This window comes from Nannobrachium achirus, assembly GCF_963921795.1.
Source record: "Nannobrachium achirus genome assembly, chromosome: 24".
NCBI lineage: Eukaryota > Metazoa > Chordata > Actinopteri > Myctophiformes > Myctophidae > Nannobrachium > Nannobrachium achirus.
Genome location: NC_137831.1, coordinates 6,663,535 through 6,684,394, shown reverse-complemented (window position 1 = coordinate 6,684,394; position 20,860 = coordinate 6,663,535). Strand labels below are relative to the sequence as shown.

The following is a 20,860-nucleotide window of genomic DNA, read 5'->3' as shown; positions in this document are numbered from 1 at the left end:
AAGGTCCCCAGGCACAGTGGTTGAGAAACACTGCCGTAAATACATTCACAGAATCCCAGCCTTTTCAGGGCTACGGTCTTCAAAAAGAGGGACATCTGTCTTCATGTATGTGGGTGCACGCTCGGCTGGCACAAGTAATAATAATGGTCTAAAACCTGCACAAACTGTGAGTGAGTCCGTCAGTCCGTCAGTCCGTCAGTCTGTCACACCTCACACGTCACACTTTTTCCCTGCTCATATCTCCGCAACCGTTGCCCCGATCCATGCCAAATTTTGCACACACGTTCCTTGGCTGCCAAACTACAACCTCCAAGGACCCCCGGAGCTCCAGGGACCCCCAGGTCCCTGGGGGACCCCCAGATGTAAAAAATGACCAAATGCGCAAACATGACCAAATGACCACCCCAACGGGGCTGCTCACGGGGAATTCCCGGGGGCCACCGACTCCTGGTGCTCCAGAACGGATGCAAAAGTGGTGGCGCCCCCAGTGGAGGACCCCCTACACTGCAGCTCACATAAAATGCCGTAACTCCGGCTAGGAGCGACCGGGACAGCCGGGGCCGGTACCTATTCGTCCGCCTTGCCGGCGCGGAGACCCCACCCCTCATTTCTCACATGGCCCTCTTCTAGCGCCACCATGAGGCCGATTCTTGCAAAACACATTTTTGGACACTGCTCCTACAATTTTCGCCCTAAAATCACACAAATCGGTACACAGTATGTCTACACTCATCCCATCAACATGAATCTGTCCCATATAGCGCCACCTCCAGGCCGATTTTTAAAAACACATTTTTGGACACTGCTCCTACAGATTTTGCCCTAAAATCACGAAAATCACTACACGGTATGTCTACACTCATGTCATCAACATGGATCGGGAAGATTTTGGCAAAACACATTTTTGCCCTATTTGTGGAGATAAGTGACCTACGGTCGCTTATCTCCCGATTAGGGAGCCTTACTGGTAATAATGGTCTATGTAAAAATATATATTTGTTGCCCAAGTCATCTCTTCATGAGACTGGCCATGTGGTCGACACATAAAGCTGAGCCTATTCCACGCCACTGTGGAGTCGAAAGCTGGACCCTGACACCCACCCTGCAGAAGTCCCTGGATGGGTGCTACACCAGAATGCTACGAGCTGTTCTGAATGTGGACCAGAACATCCACATTACCAACAAGGACCTTTACAGGCAACTGCCGAGGCTCAGCAAGAAGGTAGCAGCTAGGAGGATGAAGCTGCATGGCTGGCCACTGCCACAGACATCGGGAGCTACATATGGAGAACCGGAAAGATTGGAGACTCCGATGGAAGCTCGTCTGAGGACGACCGAGAGGCCACCAGCCGGTCAAAATGGCCTATAAGTACAGTATATAAATTATTGAATTGCTGTTCCCAGACCAGTAGTATAATGATCTATGTGTTACCTGGGCTATTTTACGTCTCCTATAAGGCATATCTTTTCAAATGGGGATCCGCAGGCTAATGAGTGTCAAGTTGGGGGTCCTTGACATGAAATAGTTTGAGAAGCAGTGGTTTACCGTTGTTTTGGGTTGAGATTGCCACATTTCCTGGGGCAATCTGCCCAGATCATGCATGTCACACATGTCTTCTTCTTTTTTAGCTTTTTACTCCTGAAAAAAACCGCCTGCAATGTAGTGCATTTGAAACTACATTGCAGTGCACATCATGGGGTGATCACATTCCAACACTAACCCTATCTCTAACCCTAACCCTAAACCTAACCTCTACGGAAGTGTTGCCACTCCGACAATAAGAAGTCAATGTCGGAATGGAGACATGTCGGAGTGGAGAGCAGTCACCCCTCTGGTGAATTGTTTTATTTTTATTTTTGTTTATTTAATTTTTATTTTGTTTCTGAGTGAGGTCAGCAGACAAAGTGAAATGAGTGAGATGAAAAACCTGAGTGAGACGTGCCAATGTCAACCAGAAACATTGGTAAGTATGGTGAAGCTGCATGCCTGGTCGAGCATGGGATCAGAAGTTGCTTGCGTGTGTGCGTGCGTGCGTGTGGCCAGGCATTAGACAAAGTGTAGACACATCTACAGATGTACAGAAAGTCTTTGATGTGGTCAGTGAGCGATCGACCTCTCCTACAGATAGCAGAGAGAGAGAGAGAGGAGAGAGAGATGGAGTGGTTCGCTCTGTACATGAAAGAAATTATAAATCATTTTACGGGAAAGGAAAGGAGAGGAGAGGAGAGGAGAGGAGAGGAGAGGAGAGGAGAGGAGAGGAGAGGAGAGGAGAGGAGAGGAGAGAGATGGAGTAGTTTGTTTTTCAGATGAAAGAAAGTATAAATCATTCTCAGGAAGGCTTGCGTCCGATGTTGTCTTTCTGTGAGGCCTCCGAGCTTTTAGCTCGGAGGCCTCACACTTCAGTTTCCCTGAAGTGTGTGCACACACTTCAGTTTCCCTTTGTGGAACAATAGAAATATTGTACTTTTTCTCCACCGCAATTATTTGACTACTTGAGTTACTAGTTTGGATGAGATCAGGGCAACCGTCATACAGTCTGGGGCAGTGGTTCTCAACCTTTTCAGGCCGCGACCCCCAAGATAATCATATTTTGACTGGGGACCCCCCACCCTGATGAGCACTAAGAGTTGGGGCATTACATTTTGTATAACATGGTTCTATTGGGAAAATAGCAGATCTACATGCTCACAACGCCTCGCGTTGCGAGGCGTTGTGAGCATGTAGATTGGCTATTTTCACAATTTCTGCCTCTAATATTTGACAATTTGGCCAATGGTGTTAAAAAGTCCTTAAATTGTCACTTATGAAATGTGCATATGCCTTTTTGTTTACTGTTGAGTGAGAAGACAATGTTGCACATTAAGCTAATCATCTGGGGGCCCCCCAAAATAATTTGGGGACCCCCCCTGTGGGTTCTCAACCCACAGGTTGAGAACCATTGGTCTGGGGAACACTAACGCCAGCCCTACAGAAAGAAGTCCCTGACGCGTGCTACACCAGAATGTTACGTGAGGTGCTGAACATCAACCAGGACAAATATGACCAGGACATTACCAACAAGCGTCTGTACGGGGCACTACCAAGTTTGCCTGGTTAATAAACCAGACCGAACACAACAACACCCCCTGGCGGTAGTGATAGAGGCTGGCAACGCCAGGTAACTACCAAGTGTATCAGAGAAGATAGCAGTCAGCATAAATGATGGTGGACATAGGGGGCTTGGGGTAGAGAAACCGCCAAAATAAGAACACAGAAAAGTTCCCGAAAGGTTCCCAGTTCGAATCCGGGCTCCCTCTGAGTTACTGTCAAAGAGTCCTTGAGCAAGACTCTGAACCCCTAGTTGCTCCCGGTGAGCAGGTTGGTGCCTTGCATGGTTTCCTCCTAGATGTAAAGCGACTTGGATAAAGGCGCTATATGTAAGTCAATGGAAATGCAATCTTCCGTTACTCGGATTTCAGGAGGTGTAGTTCCTTACTCTATAGCATTCTGACAATCTGACAATCTGACATTGTGTCTGACACAAGACTACCACCTCAACAGAGGTAAAAAGTAGAAGTATAAAATCTCACGAATGGAAATACAAAGGAAAGTAAAAAAAGTACCTCAAAAGCAGTGGTGGAAAAAGTACTCACATTTTGTGTAAAAGTATTAATACTGCAATGTAGATGTACTCCGTTACAAGTAAAAGTCTGGAATTCAAAATGTACTTGGGTAAAAGCACAAAGGTATTGGCATCAAAATGTACTTAAAGTAGCAAAAAGTACAAAATGTTTGAAAATAGCCAAGGTATAGAATAGGGCTAAAGTGCATTAATGTATGTTTAATAATATAATAATTTATATCTGCAAAGTAACTAGTAACTAAAGTTTTCAAATAATTGTAGTGGAGTAAAAGTACAATATTTGGAATCGAGATGTAGTGGAGTAGAAGTAAAAGTACTGGAAACACTCAAGTAAAGTACAAATACCTCAAAACTGTACTTAAGTACAGTACTTCAACGTAATGTACTTAGTTACTTTACACCACTGCTCAAAAGTATGTTGTACTTGAGTAAATGTATACGTTTCTTTGCCCCACTGAGCACAGCACGGTCAGGTAAATGGTGGACACACGTAAATATAATTTATCTCCATTCAAATCCACTAAATACCACTAAACACAGGAAATGACCTGCATTTTATGAAGTACTTCAAATGGATCCTGAGTCAGTGATTGATTGAAAGTAACCTTTTACTCAAGTACTGTACTTAAAACAGTAATTTGACATATTTAGTTCACTGTAATCTCTCAAGAACAAATTATTTTCCCCCCTTACATTACGCACATATCGTCACTGTCGGGCAGAAACCTCGTATCTCCAAGTTTCAAATGTGTATATTTTTTCGCAAAGCAAAGCCCTGCTTCGTCACAAAAGAAGGCTATCGCACAAAAGTAGTGAAAACAGCAAATCTACAAGCACACAACGCCTCGCGCCGCTTCTGTGCTTGTAGATCGGCTGTTTTCACTATAGTTTAAATCGTTTTAAAAATGATAAATACAAAACAAAGGGTTTTGGACATACAAGGTTTCCACCCGACAACGACAATACTTAGATTATTACTGACCCTGACTTACTTACTGCCCTTTAGCAACTACAAAGGAGTTCCACAACGACGCATTGTGGGCTTGCAGATCTGCTATTTTCAGAACAGATTGACACATTTTGAACTGTTTGAGAGAGAGAGAGAGAGAGAGAGAGAGAGAGAGAGAGAGAGAGATAACCATCTATATTATAACTATGTTTCTTTTCAACCACAAACACAAGTGTAACATGCCCACACTTGGGTGTGTGAGTGCGCACGTGATGCATGCGTTGCATGCCTGCCTGCATGTGTGTGTGTGTGTGTGTGATACCATTATATCCTAATGCAGGTCTCCTGAGGACTTCCATACCTTCATATCAACTTCCAGAATAAACACACACACACACACACACACGCGCACACACGCACACACACGCACACGCAGACACACACACACACACACACACAGGTGAGATCAGACTTGAGGCAGCTAGGTTTAATGGAGCGTGAAGATGTTTACAAGAAAGATGGGATGAGACACGATAGAGAGAGAGAGAGAGAGAGAGAGAGAGAGAGAGAGTGCAAATCTCTGCCAGGAGATTCATTTAGTATGAAAACACCTGCAGATCATGTCCGTCCATGCGTCACGCTAGATATATGGCCAAGACATCTCCATATGGAGCTGGCCAGTTCCTCTACATCTGACCTCACAGACTCCAGATATGGATAGCCTCGCCTCGCGTAGCCAGGCTTACTCATCTGCGAAGAGAAAAGCCTGGTGACAATATCAGGCAGAGACTGTTCAAATTCCGCCGTGAGAATTTCATCGGAAGACTACAACGCATGACGTAACTTCCGTTTAACACAGCACTTCCGCCACTTCCTCTAGAACCAACCGGAAGTCCTATTGTGGCCAGGGTGGATATACAGTGGCTGACCTGTTCTGACATCACAATGATGACTCGACCAGCCAGATTAATAGTTTAACTCCTGCTTCTTAAAATGTGACTTTTTGTTTGTAAAACCACAGTGCATTTATGATGTGATCTCTGTGCCGCCAGGGTCAGGTGTTGCAACAAATTCTGGGCCCTGGGTACAAGGATTCACTGCGCCCCCCCCCCCCCCCCCCCCCCCCCATGAATGTTCTTCATAGGGGGAGGGGGTTTAACCCATTTAGACTGGGAACGCATTATTACTCATTATGTTGTGCTTTAACTATTGAAAAATGGCCCTATAACCCTAACCCTATTTTTGAAAATGTTCAATATTTCAAATCCTTCTAAGGTTTTTTAAAAACCTATGTTTCTATGTCAGTGGTGCTCAAAGCTTTTCATGTGAAGGACCCCCAAAATGATATGTATTTGGCCACAGACCCACATCTCAAAATATTTTGTTCCATGGACCCCCCCAGAAGCTAAATTTGAGTTACAAATGTTCGCAAAAGGGTACAAAAAATACATATATTCAAAAGATTTGCAACAATTTTTACGACTTTTCAAAAATAACAGATCTACAAGCTCTATAGCTAAAGTATAAAATAATTAAGGCCCCTTCACCTTGGGCCCCAGTAACTCAGTCCCAGTCCCCCCCCCCCTTGTGACGCCCCTGGCCAGGGTACTTACAGTAGGTCATCCTCCCAGAATGCTCCTTGCTGTTGTAACGGGTTGTGTCTGTCTGTGTATCTGATGGAGGTGTCTGTGGTGCAGAGGTGATGACACGGCCACTCAGGACTTGCTCTCACTCAGGTTGTCTTTACTTTGGAGCTCCTGGTTTGAACACATGAATACATGACACTGGTCATCAACAGCACAGCAGCAGCATATACTAGTAAGACACCTCAGGGCGACATGCGACCTCGCAATTCTTGGCCATCTGGCCAGTGATGTACAGTATATCGGACCAGTTAACCATATATGGAGATCCATGTACATAGTATGGGCATTCCCATATGAAGTCCTGTTAGATATGGGCTTAATATTGATGACATCAGGGATCTCCATGTATGGGCATAAAAGGGATTCTGTTAGAGTGGTTTTCATATTATTCATCATTTACAAAACATCATCCCTTACAAAACACCCAAATTACAACACAACAATCTTTGATATTCAACAGAGCCTACCTGGTTTGAACACATTAATACATGACACTGGTCATCAACAGAGCAGCAGCAGAATACAGTACACATCTGTGTAACAAACACTGCAAATGATTAATATAAAGCACAAAAATATTATATTTATTGTAATGTTTGCAACCAAGTTCTCATGCACCCTACCTGCAACATGGAATCACTTCCTGTGTTGGGGCAAACTACGGTGTGCACAAAGGGACACTAGGCCACATGCAGCTGCGCTGTTCATCGACCAGGTGGGTTTAGTACTATAGTTACATCTACGGTTCTCAACCTGTGGGTTGGACTCCCAGGGGGGTCCCCAGATGATTAACTTAATGTGCAATGTTGTTTTCTCACTCAACAGTAAGCAAAACAACAAAAGTTTAAGTGTATAAAGGGTATCGATACATTTCAAAAGTGACAATTTAAGGACTTTATATTAACTCTAAAATGTCAAATTAAACATAGGCCAAATTGTCAAATATTAGAGGCAGAAATGGTGAATCTACATGCTCACAATGTCTCACAACGCATGTAGATCAGCTATTTTCACAATAGAACCGTGTTATAGAAAATGTAATGCCTTAACTCTTATTACTTATTATTATCTTATTACTGATTATTTTGTGGGTCGCGGGCTGAAAAGGTTGAGAACCACTGGTATACAATGCATTGAAAGATGATTTTGTAGAAATGAATACAAGGATATTTCTAACTCTGTAACACTGTTCCCCCAACTAACCTTGAAACTAATGGTGACCTTTAACGTCTTTTCTGTTACACTCTGGAGACATCTTCCATCCCACTAGCCTAGTAAACTGACTCCTCCCATTCGAATGAAGGCAGGAAGAGAGACTGGTTTACGAGGCTACCATCCCACACCCACACTTGGTTGATGTTATGAACAATAAGGCCATCACACACTAGCTCTTCCGATAACTAATGACAATGATCATCCTCAGTATTAGTCCAGTTCAATATGTCCAAACATGAAAGATTCGTTCAAATTTTAAGGGGATTTAGAAAACTATAATATTTGGAAACTTCAGAGTATAACAAATCAGAAAATGGCATGTGAGGGGTCAAACTAGGGTTTTTTAATGATTCTGAATCCAATGCAAGCATTTGTTTTGCATGAAAAACATTCCTTGGGCTAAAAATGGCCAGACAAAAATATGGTTTCGTAATGAATCATCACTTTTCACAGTTTCGTGGCGGCTGTTTTTAGCACAAGGAATGTTTTTAATGCAAAACATGATTGCAATGGATTCAGAATCATTAAAAACCCTCACATGCTACTTAGAGCAGTTTTTTGTGGGTATTTTGTTTTCCTTTATAGTATAGTATAGTATAGTATAGTGAATGGGCCAAAGCTTTCAGCAGCTGTCAAAAGTTCCCCTAGGGATTTTGCAAATGGAATCATGGATTTTCTGATTTGATATACTTTGAAGTTTCCAAAAATATATAGTTTTCATGATCCCCCGAAAATTTGAACGAAATTACACAAGCGACTTGACTGTATCGCTACTTCCACCTCATGCCATCTGGGTGAGAAAAGGTTGGTTTTAGTAGGAGTTTTGTCCCCTCAGCCATCACTGCCCAAACCCTAAACCTAATCTCAGTAACCCAGACGCTGTTGACCCTCCCGTAGTCAAATTAATGACACGTAAAAATAGCAAGATTTCACCATACCGATATGTTGTTCTTGTGTTATATGGTTACAGTATGTGTTGTTTTGTTGTTGTTTTCGAGGACATTAAACATTATTAAACTAAACATTACAGTAAGTCCGGCTCCACCTCTGAAATCCACCCTAAAAACCCAACTCTTCTCCATGGCTTTCAGCTCAGAGGGCAAGTGAACTACGGTCCACTCTGGTATTTTAACTTCTGTGTTGAGTTCTATTGCTTTTATGTTCTTTTAATCATGCTGTATTTCTATGAGGCGTTGCATTTATGTTTCTTTACTATGATGTTATTTTGAATGGAAAGCAATGGAAAGCAATTTGGGTCAACTTTTGTTGACCTAAGAAAAATGTCCTATCTAATAGCATTGTAAGAATGATCATAAGAATCTTATGAAACGGGGGTCCTTGACCCACGCTGATGAAGGCCTGAGTGGCAAACATGTCTGTTTGTCTGAGACTGCTGCTGCGGTACATGAAAAGAACTAAAAGAGAAAATATGTGTAAGTGCGTATATTGTTTCTTAAGACTTTGATTCATATCAAATGAGGGTCCTGGAAATGAGAAAACGCTCGAGAGACTGAGATAGAGATGGATGAGGTGAGGAGGATGATGATAAGGTCTCCTAATGTACAAATATACACTTATCACACACCATCTGTGTGTGTGTGTGTGTGTGTGTGTGTGTGTGTGTGTGTGTGTGTGTGTGTGTGTGTGTGTGTGTGTGTGTGTGTGTGTGATTATCAGATAGACACAGCAGATGGATAAATTGGATAAATAAGGGCTGCTCCTCCATTCACCTGAAGACAGTGAGCATGTGCGTGTGCACGTGTGTGGTGTGTGTGTGTGTGTGTGTGTGTGTGTTGTGTGTGTGTGTGTGTGTGTGTGTGCGTGCGTGCTGCGTGCGTGCACGTGGACAGGAAGGAAACTCATTCATGTAGTGATAATAATTCATAACAACACATGTTTCTGACACAGTTAAAAATCAAAATTGTTGTGAGCTTGTAGATCTGATATTTTTGGGGGGCCTAATGTTACCCCAGAATGATGGATACTGGTTTGTCTGTGTGTGTGTGTGTGTGTGTGTGTGTGTGTGTGTGTGTGTGTGTGTGTGTGTGTGTGTGTGTGTGTGTGTGTGTGTGTGTGTGTGTGTGCGTGCGTGCGTGCGTGCGTGCGTGACAATAGAGACATCCAGCAATCTTTCATGGTTCAAGTCTCAACCACATACCATGAAAGAGAGAGAGAGAGAGAGAGAGAGAGAGAGAGAGAGAGGGAGGGAGAGAGAGAGAGAGAGGGAGGGAGAGAGAGAGGAGGGAGAGAGAGAGAGAGAGAGAGAGAGAGAGAGAGAGAGAGAGAGAGAGAGAGAATGTGAGTGGAGAGGGGTGGATAGAGAGAGAGACTGAGAGAAAGGGAGAGGAGAGGAGAGAGTGAGAGTGAGAGGAGGAGAGGAGGAGGAGAGAGGAGGACCGTGTGTGGTTGAGAAAGGAGGCGAGAGAGAGAGAGAGAGAGAGAGAGAGAGAGAGAGAGAGAGAACGCGTGGTGGTTGCTGGTCTGTGTCCCGGCTCAGAGGGGGAACTCAACCCGGAGCAGGACGCATCGGAACCGGACAAACTTCTCCCTGAAAGTCCTTATAAAGTCTGAACCTCCGGGAGTCAGAAAAGAGCGACGGGATTAAACTACGCTGGAACTTTATTCATGTAGTTGTGTTCTGTACTTCTGTAGTTGTTTTGGTTTAGTTTCATACTGAACACAGACCGGGGGTGGAGCGGCTGAAAGTCCTCGTGACGCATGTGTTCCAGCAGCGGCACGGAGCGCTCACCATGCGGGCTTCGGTGCTCTCCAGGCGGGCTTGATCAAAGACAACCCGGGGTAAAAGACCCGGCGCACGGAGAGGCTGCGCCCGCGCGCTGCGCGCAACAGGCTGCCGATGTTGGGACAGCAACACTTTACGCGAGACTGACTTCACAGCACAGCACAGTGACTTATAGGTGAGTTTATTGACTTATTGTACGTGTCTTTATTACACTTTAGATTATTACACATTATTTAGTTTGGGTTGTTTTTGATTCACTTTTGCTTTGGCACAAAAAAACAGAATGTATTTTTTTTCCTTTCATGCCAAGCATGAAACAATGAATTGAATTGAGGGAGAGAGACAGAAGCATAGACAGAGCGTGCATGCATGGGTGCGCGCACTGTGTCTGTGTGTGTGTGTGTGTGTGTGTGTGTGTGTGTGTGTGTGTGTGTGCGCGCGCGCGCGCGTGTGAGAGAGACAGAGAGAGAGAGAGAGAAAGTAGCTGCGTACACCTTCTGTCTGCACGCGACAAAACAGAAGCTGTTTGGGACAGCCCATGTGCGTGCGTGTGTGCGCGCACGAAATACCCACGAAACCAACACATACTTTATTGATTGATAGCCTACTTGGCTGCGCGCCCGCGTGTCGGCACTAAAATAGCAGTCAGATCTGCAAGCTGCAGTTTTGAGGTGCGTGACACTGACTGGTGCGTGCACAAGCATTGACTTAATAAATCTGGGCGATGCACCGTGCACGCACGCCATGCGTGCGTAATCCTGTCGTGCGCGCGCGTCTGGGATGGGACACCCAAAGTGGCAAAGCTGGCTTCTCGCACGAAGTTGCAACTATAAAAGTTGTCTGTGGGCTTGTAGATCTGCTATTTTAGACGAGACATGATTAAGATCCATTATATAGCCTACTATAAGTTTTCGCTCTATGGCTGTGAGCTTGTAGATCTGCTATTTGACATTAATCTTTATAGCAAAATGAACCATGCACCCAACCTCAGCATGTCACTGTCACTGCTACCTGATATACAACACACACACGCACGCACGCATGCACGCACGCACACCGCGTGCACACGCACGCACACACACACACACACACACACACACACACACACACACACACACACACACACACACACACACACACACACACACACACACACAGACACACACACACACACGGTGCAGACAATACAAACAGCACAGACTGCTTTTAAATGTCACCCACTGACAGCATGACAAGGCTTTGGATGTGTCAACTTACAGTGTGTGTGTGTGTGTGTGTGTGTGTGTGTGTGTGTGTGTGTGTGTGTGTGTGTGTGTGTGTGTGTGTGTGTGTGTGATTAAACTGTAGGCCTACTGATGGTATGCACTCAGCCTACTGTCTATCTCAGTAAAACACTAGTACTGCTGTATCTCAGACGGTGCAGACTTTAAAGGAGTAGTTCACCCCCAAAATGACTTTTTTTCTATTGATTACTCATGCCATGGAGACTAGAGTTCAATAATATTTTTAGTTTTTTGTCGCATTCCTAAGACAGAAATGTGATAACAATACATTTACCCCCATTCGTTCCGGATGGGGACCCGTTTCGAAACGGGTCCCCATCCGGAATCAATGGGGGTAAATTTACTCGAATCAAATTTTTGTCTTAGGAATGTGACAAAAACCAAAAAATATTATTGAACTCTACTCTCCATGGCATGAGTAATCAATAGAAAAAAAAGTCATTTTGGGGGTGAACTACTCCTTTAAGCTTTATAGACCTACTTTATACAGTGGTGGAAAGTATACTTTGCTTTTGAGATACATTTACTTGATTATTTCCATTTTAGTTTAAAGTTCCATTTCATCTCAGATAGGGATGCGAAGATATACCGGTACGGATCGTAATCGCGATACAAACGTGCGCGATACGAGTGAATCGGTTCATTCAGGGTGGATCGGTACAATTGACGGCTGGAATCGTGATGTATCGTATCGTGAGTGACCTGGATCGGTACATTCCACGGTTGGATCGGTTTTTGCATAATAGTATTTCATTCTATACTGTGTTTCCGAGGCGCATTGAATGCCCCATCAGCCCTCCCCCCAAAAAGCACTTGTAGCGACTCTAAAGACGTCTTTTACAGCAGCACTGGCTGCTCTGCTCTGCTCTGCTCAGCGGAGCGCAGTGAACACCCGACCCGACAGAATGCAGACAGACAGCACTCGTGAGTCGTGAGCCCACTGGTTAAACATGCAAGATTAGTACCACGTTTAGCTTTATAACATCCCTGTCCAATGTTCGCTGATGTGATCCGTTGTTGTGTCACTGGACTGGAGCACGCTGCGTGATATTATGATCCACATTCCACACCCGTTTGTTCTTCTTGTCGAGTCTGCGACGTAATTGATTTAAACAAAGCAGAAGCTTCCACGCTTTAACTACACACACGTATGAACTACAACAACGATACCGGGCGTGCAGCTAGCGATTAAAACAAAGTATTTGACACTGTTTCACAACTTGTTACTGTAGCAGGCAGAACACTCTTCTGCTGCTGCTGTTCCCTCTGCAAAGAGAGGCTGGAGCCTGATTTATACTTGGCAGCTCGACGGTGTCGCGCACGCACCCAAATAGCAGACCTACAAGCTCACAACGCAACGCGTTGTGACTCAAATATCTACGTTTTGAAACATTTTGGCTAGAAATGGCAAAATCCTAGATTATATTCATACAATATAATAATAATACAGGTCAAGGATCCTTAACTGAGAAGAGAGAGATCAAGCAGGGACCCCCACTGTAGGTTAACTTATTTTAGACTACTGTAGGCTATTATATAAAACTGTTGCAGATTAAAACTTGTCAGAGACTTGTTTGACAGCACTATTTCATCAGTGACATTAATACCTTACTATGTTGTGTTTATTTGTTCACACATTATCTTTTCTATTAATATGATGGATTTATGTTATTCATTATAATCCATGAATTATTATCTCTTAAACCCTCAATAAGTGTTAATGTATTGGCTAATTTTCCCCCATAGGGTTGCTACTTGCTAGGGTTCAATTGGTTACTGTAAAAACTAACTATTAATATTTGGCCGCCTCACATAACTCTGAGGACCCTAGGGGTCCCTGACCACCTGTTGAGGATGTAATGATATATAATAATGATATAGTATTAATCAAACAATTTTACCAGCCAGCAAGGAGTGTTCTCCCAGATTTCAATAAGTTGGATTGTTAGACAGAGCCTAGTACTACAGTGAAACAATAAATTGTTTGGAAATTAAATGTAATGCATTTTTAGTAATTTTTTGGGGGGGAAATTTACATGGGCTTTAATATAAATCCTTTGCATTGTGTTGAATCGCACCGAATCGTGAATCGTATCGCATCGTAAGGACCAGGGGTGTATCGCAAAATATTGTGAATCATATCGCATCGTATCGGGGTCAGGGGTGTATCGTGATGTATCGTATCGGCAAGATTTCAATGTATCGCAATTATATCGTATCGCTGAGAGTGTATCGTGATGCCTATCGTATCGCCTCAGTGGTCAAGATTCACATCCCTAATCTCAGAGGTAAATCTGTGTGTTTTACTCCTCTAAATGATTTCACAGCTTTAGTTATGTTGCTAGATCTTGATTATTATTATTATTAAACATGCTAGGTCTAAATTAACTGCTTAAGCCCTGTTTTATAAAAATTGTATTTCTGTATTTGACTTACTGTACTAATCGTGAGATAAGCGACCGTCAGGTCGGCAACCTCGTGGTGGCGCTAGAAGAGGGGCATGTGAGAAATCAGGGGCGGAGGTTGTGGTTTGCCAGCCAATGAGTGTATGTGCAAAGTTTGGCATGGATAGGGGCAGAATATTTCACATTGTGATATTGTTACTTTTAAAGACAGCGTGACACATTTGCATATTATAACCAGGCACGTGCACACATAGACATCAAAGGGGGCTTGAGCCCCTGCCCTTTTATCCGTCTGTAAAAAGTGCCTAGCTCTCCAGACCATGAATGCAGTTTTTAATATGGTGAAAGAAATGCAAATGCCCACCTTGAACGTGCCATACCTGAAGGCAGCATTCAAGAGAACAGCCTTGTCCAAACTCTCCTGAACTTCAATGCAGCATCTTATGTTGAAATAATTGCCCTCTCTGTGTAGAAATCCATGACAGACGCCACATCTCCAGTATTCACTTGATGCTTAGTTGCTTAGTGTGGTATCAAGTACCGAAAATAGCCGACCTCCAAGCTTGGAGATCTGCTATTTTCAATATTTTTGTACCAAAGGCCCTATTACCCCTGACTCTCTAACATTCTCTGCATCCATCCATCCATCTTCAACCGCTTATCCGGAATCGGGTCGCGGGGGTAACAGTTCCAACTGAGACTTCCAGATTTCCTTATCCTGCGCAACTTCCTCCACTCCCTCAGGGAGTATACAGAGGCGGTTCCCAAGCCAGTGTGGAGATATAATCCCTCCATCTGGTCTTTGGTCTGCCACGGGGTCTCCTCCCAGTGGGACGTGCATCGAGGACCTTCCTAGGAAGGCGCTCGGGGGCATGTCCCTGATTATAACCACACCTGGGGGTCTATTAGAGTAATGTGAAGAACATAGACACATACAAAACATAAAAAGTACAAAACTATGGCACCATCTTTTTAATTGGGCTATTGGAAGAAAAGAAAAAAAAGTGTTCCCCTCGCAGGATAATTAGGATAATACCACCAGAAGCAGGGACATGCGTTTTCAATTAGTCTAACATTAAACGTTAAAATGGAGTTTGAAGTTATAGGGAGGGGGGGAGGTGATCTAAAGAATATCATATATCAAATAGTGAAAGTGACCCCTTTACTGTATGTCCAAAATACTACTTCTTCCACCATTCCTTCCACAACCAGGAGAGAGAAGAGTCTGGGACGCGTGGAGCGTCGTCCAGGGTGTTTTAGGGAAGGGAGAAGAGTCTGGGACGCATGGAGCGTTGTCCGGGGTGTTTTAGGGAAGGGAGAAGAGTCTGGGACGTGTGGAGCGTTGTCCGGGGTGTTATAGGGAAGGGAGAAGAGTCTGGGACGCGTGGAGCGTTGTCCAGGGTGTTTTAGGGAAGAGTCTGGGACGCGTGGAGCGTTGTCCGGGGTGTTTTAGGGAAGGGAGAAGAGTCTGGGACGCGTGGAGCGTCGTCCAGGGTGTTTTAGGGAAGGGAGAAGAGTCTGGGACGTGTGGAGCGCTGTCCAGGGTGTTTTAGGGAAGGGAGAAGAGTCTGGGACGCGTGGAGCGTCGTCCAGGGTGTTTTAGGGAAGAGTCTGGGACGCGTGGAGCGCTGTCCAGGGTGTTTTAGGGAAGGGAGAAGAGTCTGGGACGTGTGGAGTGTCGTCCAGGGTGTTTTAGGGAAGAGTCTGGGAGGCGTGGAGCGCTGTCCAGGGTGTTTTAGGGAAGGGAGAAGAGTCTGGGACGTGTGGAGTGTCGTCCAGGGTGTTTTAGGGAAGAGTCTGGGACGCGTGGAGCGCTGTCCAGGGTGTTTTAGGGAAGGGAGAAGAGTCTGGGACGTGTGGAGTGTCGTCCAGGGTGTTTTAGGGAAGGGAGAAGAGTCTGGGACGTGTGGAGTGTTGTCCAGGGTGTTTTAGGGAAGGGAGAAGAGTCTGGGACGTGTGGAGTGTCGTCCAGGGTGTTTTAGGGAAGGGAGAAGAGTCTGGGACGCGTGGAGCGTTGTCCAGGGTGTTTTAGGGAAGGGAGAAGAGTCTGGGACGCGTGGAGCGTTGTCCAGGGTGTTTTAGGGAAGGGAGAAGAGTCTGGGACGTGTGGAGTGTCGTCCAGGGTGTTTTAGGGAAGAGTCTGGGACGCGTGGAGTGTTGTCCAGGGTGTTTTAGGGAAGAGTCTGGGACGCGTGGAGCGTCGTCCAGGGTGTTTTAGGGAAGGGAGAAGAGTCTGGGACGTGTGGAGAGTTGTCCAGGGTGTTTTAGGGAAGGGAGAAGAGTCCCGGATGTGTGGAGCGTCGTCCAGGATGTTTTAGGGAAGGCTTGAACAGCCTTTAGCTGAATGAATGAATGAATGAGCTGGTGGGAAGTCATCCACTGTGAGATGTTAGCCAGACATGGTGGTGTTTACCTATATAAAAACACACTACAAGTAGTGTGGTGGTGGTGGTGGTGTGTGTGCTTGCGTGTTTGTGTGTGTGTGTGTGTGTGTGCGTGCGTGCGTGCGTGCGTGCGTGCGTGTGTGTGATCCTGTGAGCCTGCCTCAGTGTGGGAAACGGTCCAAACTGCAGGAGCTACTGTACTGTTGTGTGTTGATAAGTTCTATGAGTGTTATTGAAAGTCATTCTTGTGATGCTCTGGTGTTGTGATGTTCACTACATCATCTGAACAAGTCTGAGCATCAAGCCGGATGCACTGCCATAGGTTTGCGGTGGACTTGTTCTGCATTACCCCTGCACCCAAATGCACCAAATTCATGAATTAAAAACTCTATAATCCTGGGGTTCCCACACTTTTTTGTCTCAGGGCACCCCATGAATATTGTTTTAATCCGAGGCACCTCTACATTATAATTTTCACTCCCAGCACCTTATATTTATAGCATATCGTCGTTGTCGGGTGGAAACCTTGTATGTCCAAAACCGTTTGTTTTGTATTTATCATCTATAAAATGTACTAAACTAGTGAAAGCAGCAGATCTACAAGCACACGGCGTTGTGTGCTTGTAGATCGGTTGTTTTAACTTGTTTTGTGCGACAGTCTTGTATGATGAAGCAGGGCTTTGCTTTATCAAAAGACGATCACATTTGAAACTTGGAGATACGAGGTTTCTGCCTGACAGTGACGATATTTTAGTGATTATGCTGAGAGGAAAACGTTGAGATAATAGCCATTTTGGTTAGAACTGACTGAAAATAACTTTGTGCTTCAAGTTTAAAATTATACTAAATATTTGTTCAAGTGTCCAAATAAATTCCAAATATTATCAAATTATCTCGCGGCACCCCTGGACTGCCGCCGTGGCACCCCAGGGTGCCCCGTCACCCACTTTGAAAACCCCTGCTATAATCCACAGAGGTTCTAATTCACGGCGTGGTACAACGATATGCAACACAACTGGCCCGTGTTTGGGGGAAGGAAACCAGTTACCTGTCGGCTATAGAACCGGGCTCGATAGTGAGCAGTAACTCACACACCGTATAGCCTACACTAGTAACATCAATAACAATTAATAAGTTGCTCCTCCCCTTTCTTAGTCCACTTCCTCCTCGGGTGCTTCTGTGTATATGCCTACCAACAACAACACTTAGGGCAGAGAGAGGTGCTGAGAGATGACTGTCTCTGTGTCTCTGTTAGCTGTGTTGGAGCAGGCTGCTGCTGCTGCTGCTGCTGCTGCTGCTACTGCTGCTACTGTTAATGGTTTTGGCTTCGGGTGTTGAATTATGTGGTGTTGTTTACATGTGGGTGCGTGTGTGTGTGTGTGAGTGTGTGCGTGCGTGCATGCGTGCGTGTGTCTGTGCACAGGGGCAGAGAGAAGTTTATTTTATGAAGACAAATGATAATAAAATAGTCTTTTAGACCACAAGGTTCTGGTTTGATCCTGGGCACCGCCTACTCAGCTTATGAGACAGCAATGGTCTCTGTCTCACTCCCTTTCTCTCACTCTCTCTCTCTCTCTCTCCCTCCCTCTCCCTCTTTCTCTCTCTCTCTCTCTCTCTATCTCTCTCTCTCTCTCTCTCTCTCTGTCTCTGTCTCTCTTCTCTCATTCTTTTGTGTGGACAAAGCACAATAATAGAATAATGGCCTAAAGTTCTAAAAGAATGAATGAAAGAAAGAATGTCTTCTGTCTATCAATGCTCTGCCCCGTTCAGCACTGGACACATTATCTATGTTAATTTACGACCTGATTATTTGGACCACCCTGACTCCTGTCTGTGTTGGGTTGCTAGGTGAGAGAGAAATAATAAATACAAACAATTTCACCTGTGGTGCCGCACCCTTGGGTGCACTTAGCCTATAGGGAGCCCAGGCTAAGACCTGCTGTAATGCAATGTGATGCGATGCGAGAGAGAATGGTCTAACTAACACCAACTCAGGACTCCTGGATCGCTGCCCTCCACACTCCCCTATCTAACATCAGGATCTAGAGCTCTACAGTGTTGTTAGCTCTAAACCCTCCACACTCTCCTATCTAACATCAGGGTCTAGAGCTCTACAGTGTTGTTAGCTCTAAACCCTCAACACTCTCCTATCTAACATCAGGGTCTAGAGCTCTACAGTGTTGTTAGCTCTAAACCCTCCACACTCTCCTATCTAACATCAGGGTCTAGAGCTCTAAACCCTCCACACTCTCCTATCTAACATCAGGGTCTAGAGCTCTACAGTGTTGTTAGCTCTAAACCCTCCACACTCTCCTATCTAACATCAGGGTCTAGAGCTCTACAGTGTCGTTAGCTAAAAGCTGTCGCACTACAGTGGTTGTAGGCTACATAGGTAGTGCACCTCTTTACCATCCTGGCTTTGCCCTAGTTCCCATAGTGTCAGCTCCCATAGTGTCAGTTTGTCCTGGTTTGGCTCCCATAGAGTCAGTTTGTCCTGGTTTGGCTCCCATAGTGTCAGTTTGTCCTGGTTTGGCTCCCATAGTGTCAGTTTGTCCTGGTTTGGCTCCCATAGAGTCAGTTTGTCCTGGTTTGGCTCCCATAGTGTCAGTTTGTCCTGGTTTGGCTCCCATAGAGTCAGTTTGTCCTGGTTTGGCTCCCATAGTGTCAGTTTGTCCTGGTTTGGCTCCCATAGAGTCAGTTTGTCCTGGTTTGGCTCCCATAGTGTCAGTTTGTCCTGGTTTGGCTCCCATAGAGTCAGTTTGTCCTGGTTTGGCTCCCATAGAGTCAGTTTGTCCTGGTTTGGCTCCCATAGTGTCAGTTTGTCCTGGTTTGGCTCCCATAGAGTCAGTTTGTCCTGGTTTGGCTCCCATAGTGTCAGTTTGTCCTGGTTTGGCTCCCATAGTGTCAGTTTGTCCTGGTTTGGCTCTCATAGAGTCAGTTTGTCCTGGGTTGGCTCCCATAGAGTCAGTTTGTCCTGGGTTGGCTCTCATAGAGTCAGTTTGTCCTGGGTTGGCTCCCATAGTGTCAGTTTGTCCTGGTTTGGCTCTCATAGAGTCAGTTTGTCCTGGGTAGGCTCCCATAGAGTCAGTTTGTCCTGGTTTGGCTCTCATAGAGTCAGTTTGTCCTGGGTTGACCATAAGTTGAGGGGGCAGTTGTGCTTATTACAGGAAGAGGGATAGCTTGTTCTTTGCTTCTAATGGAAGGTCATGGATGAATTTTATGTTTTGGGGTTTGTGTACTTGATGATCTTGGGATGATTTGATTTCTGTAATAAGATGAGCTGAATTGGAAAGATATGGTTTTAATAAAAGTCTCTCTCTCTCTCTCTCCTCAGTGATGTGCCCGCTCTTCTTGCTCCTCCTCCTGTGGTTGCTGATTCCGCCCCTGCAAGGAGCCCCGCCTCCCCGAGGCCCCTCCCCCTACGCCCTGGCAGAGTCTCAGCGGGGGCGCGGCCTCCTGAGCGGGGGGGCGGAGACTAGGAGGGGGAGGGGCAGCGGGGGGGAGGAGGAGGAGAGGAGGAGGCGGGGGGAGGTGTCCGTGGACGCCCGGGGCAGGAGGGAGGTGAAGAGGAGCAAGAGGATGAGAGGTGAGCACCGAGTGCTGCGCCGAGCTTGTAGAACTGCTATTTTTTTTTTAAAGTCTTCGAATATATCTTTTTTAAAAGCAAACATTTGTAACTCAAATATTTGCTTCTGGGTGGTCCCTGGAACAACTTATTTTGAGATGGGAGTCCACGGCCAAATACATGAAATTTTGGGGGTCTTTGACATGAAAAAGTTTGAGAACCACTGATTCGGAAGAAGGATTTAGAAGACACTTATAGAATCGGGTAAAAAATATTCAAAGACTTGCACAAATTTTTTTTTAAATTGTCAAAAATAGCAGATCTAGAAGCTCGCAGCGCGGCACTCTGTGCTGCGCTGTGAGCTTGTAGATCTGCAATTTTTCGAAAAACAGTCCTGGCAGTCAGTGAGTTGAAGGACCACTCTTCAACCCACCTTCGTATGATTGGTCCTCACTGATGCTCACGATAAGGCGGGTACCATTTGGTACCAGACGGTACCATTTTATCATGAGCATTAGTGGCAACGGAAGGTTCCCGGTATGAACCCGGGCTCCCCCAGTGTTAAGGTGGTTGCACACTGCACTGCATGTTTTCGTTGCGTTTTGGAAATCCGAAAGCCAGGGAGAGAGAGAGGAAAGAGAGAGAGAGCAAGGGACTCAGTGCGACAGCTGCGAAAATCGGAAAAAAATCAACCCTGGTCCGAAAATAAATAAGAAACGGGCGGCAGTGTGCAAACGTGATTGACATAACGTGAGGTTGATTTTTTTATCCACACACTCCGAAATTCACTCCGATATTCGGCCCGAAAAACGCAGCAGTGTGCAAAGACCTTAAGTGTGGAAGTGTCCTTGAGCAAGACCCCTAGTTGCTCCTGATGAGCAGGTTGGAGCCTTGCATGGTTTTCTCTACCATCGGTGTGTGAGAAAGTAATGATCATTATTAGTGAGCCATTACTGTAACTGATATGGTGTTGTGTTGCAGATGTGAGTGCCAGAGACATGCGGCAAAAAGAGAAGTTCCTCAAACACCTGACAGGTAAGAGAGACA

The 20,860-nt window shown here is 45.2% G+C and overlaps 1 protein-coding gene across 1 annotated transcript in view; it reads left to right on the top strand.

Moving 5' to 3' along the window:
- Positions 1-3,002: 3,002 nt before the first annotated feature.
- The window catches only part of sh3yl1 (SH3 and SYLF domain containing 1), a gene marked incomplete at both ends in the record, with an annotated part of 117,167 nt that continues 99,309 nt past the window's right edge, over positions 3,003-20,860 (top strand). Inside the window, 3 exons of the mRNA XM_080720143.1 lie at positions 3,003-3,084; positions 3,526-3,543; positions 20,795-20,848. Coding sequence (XP_080576269.1) covers positions 3,003-3,084; positions 3,526-3,543; positions 20,795-20,848 — 154 coding nt within the window. The remainder of the gene's footprint in view (positions 3,085-3,525; positions 3,544-20,794; positions 20,849-20,860) is intronic.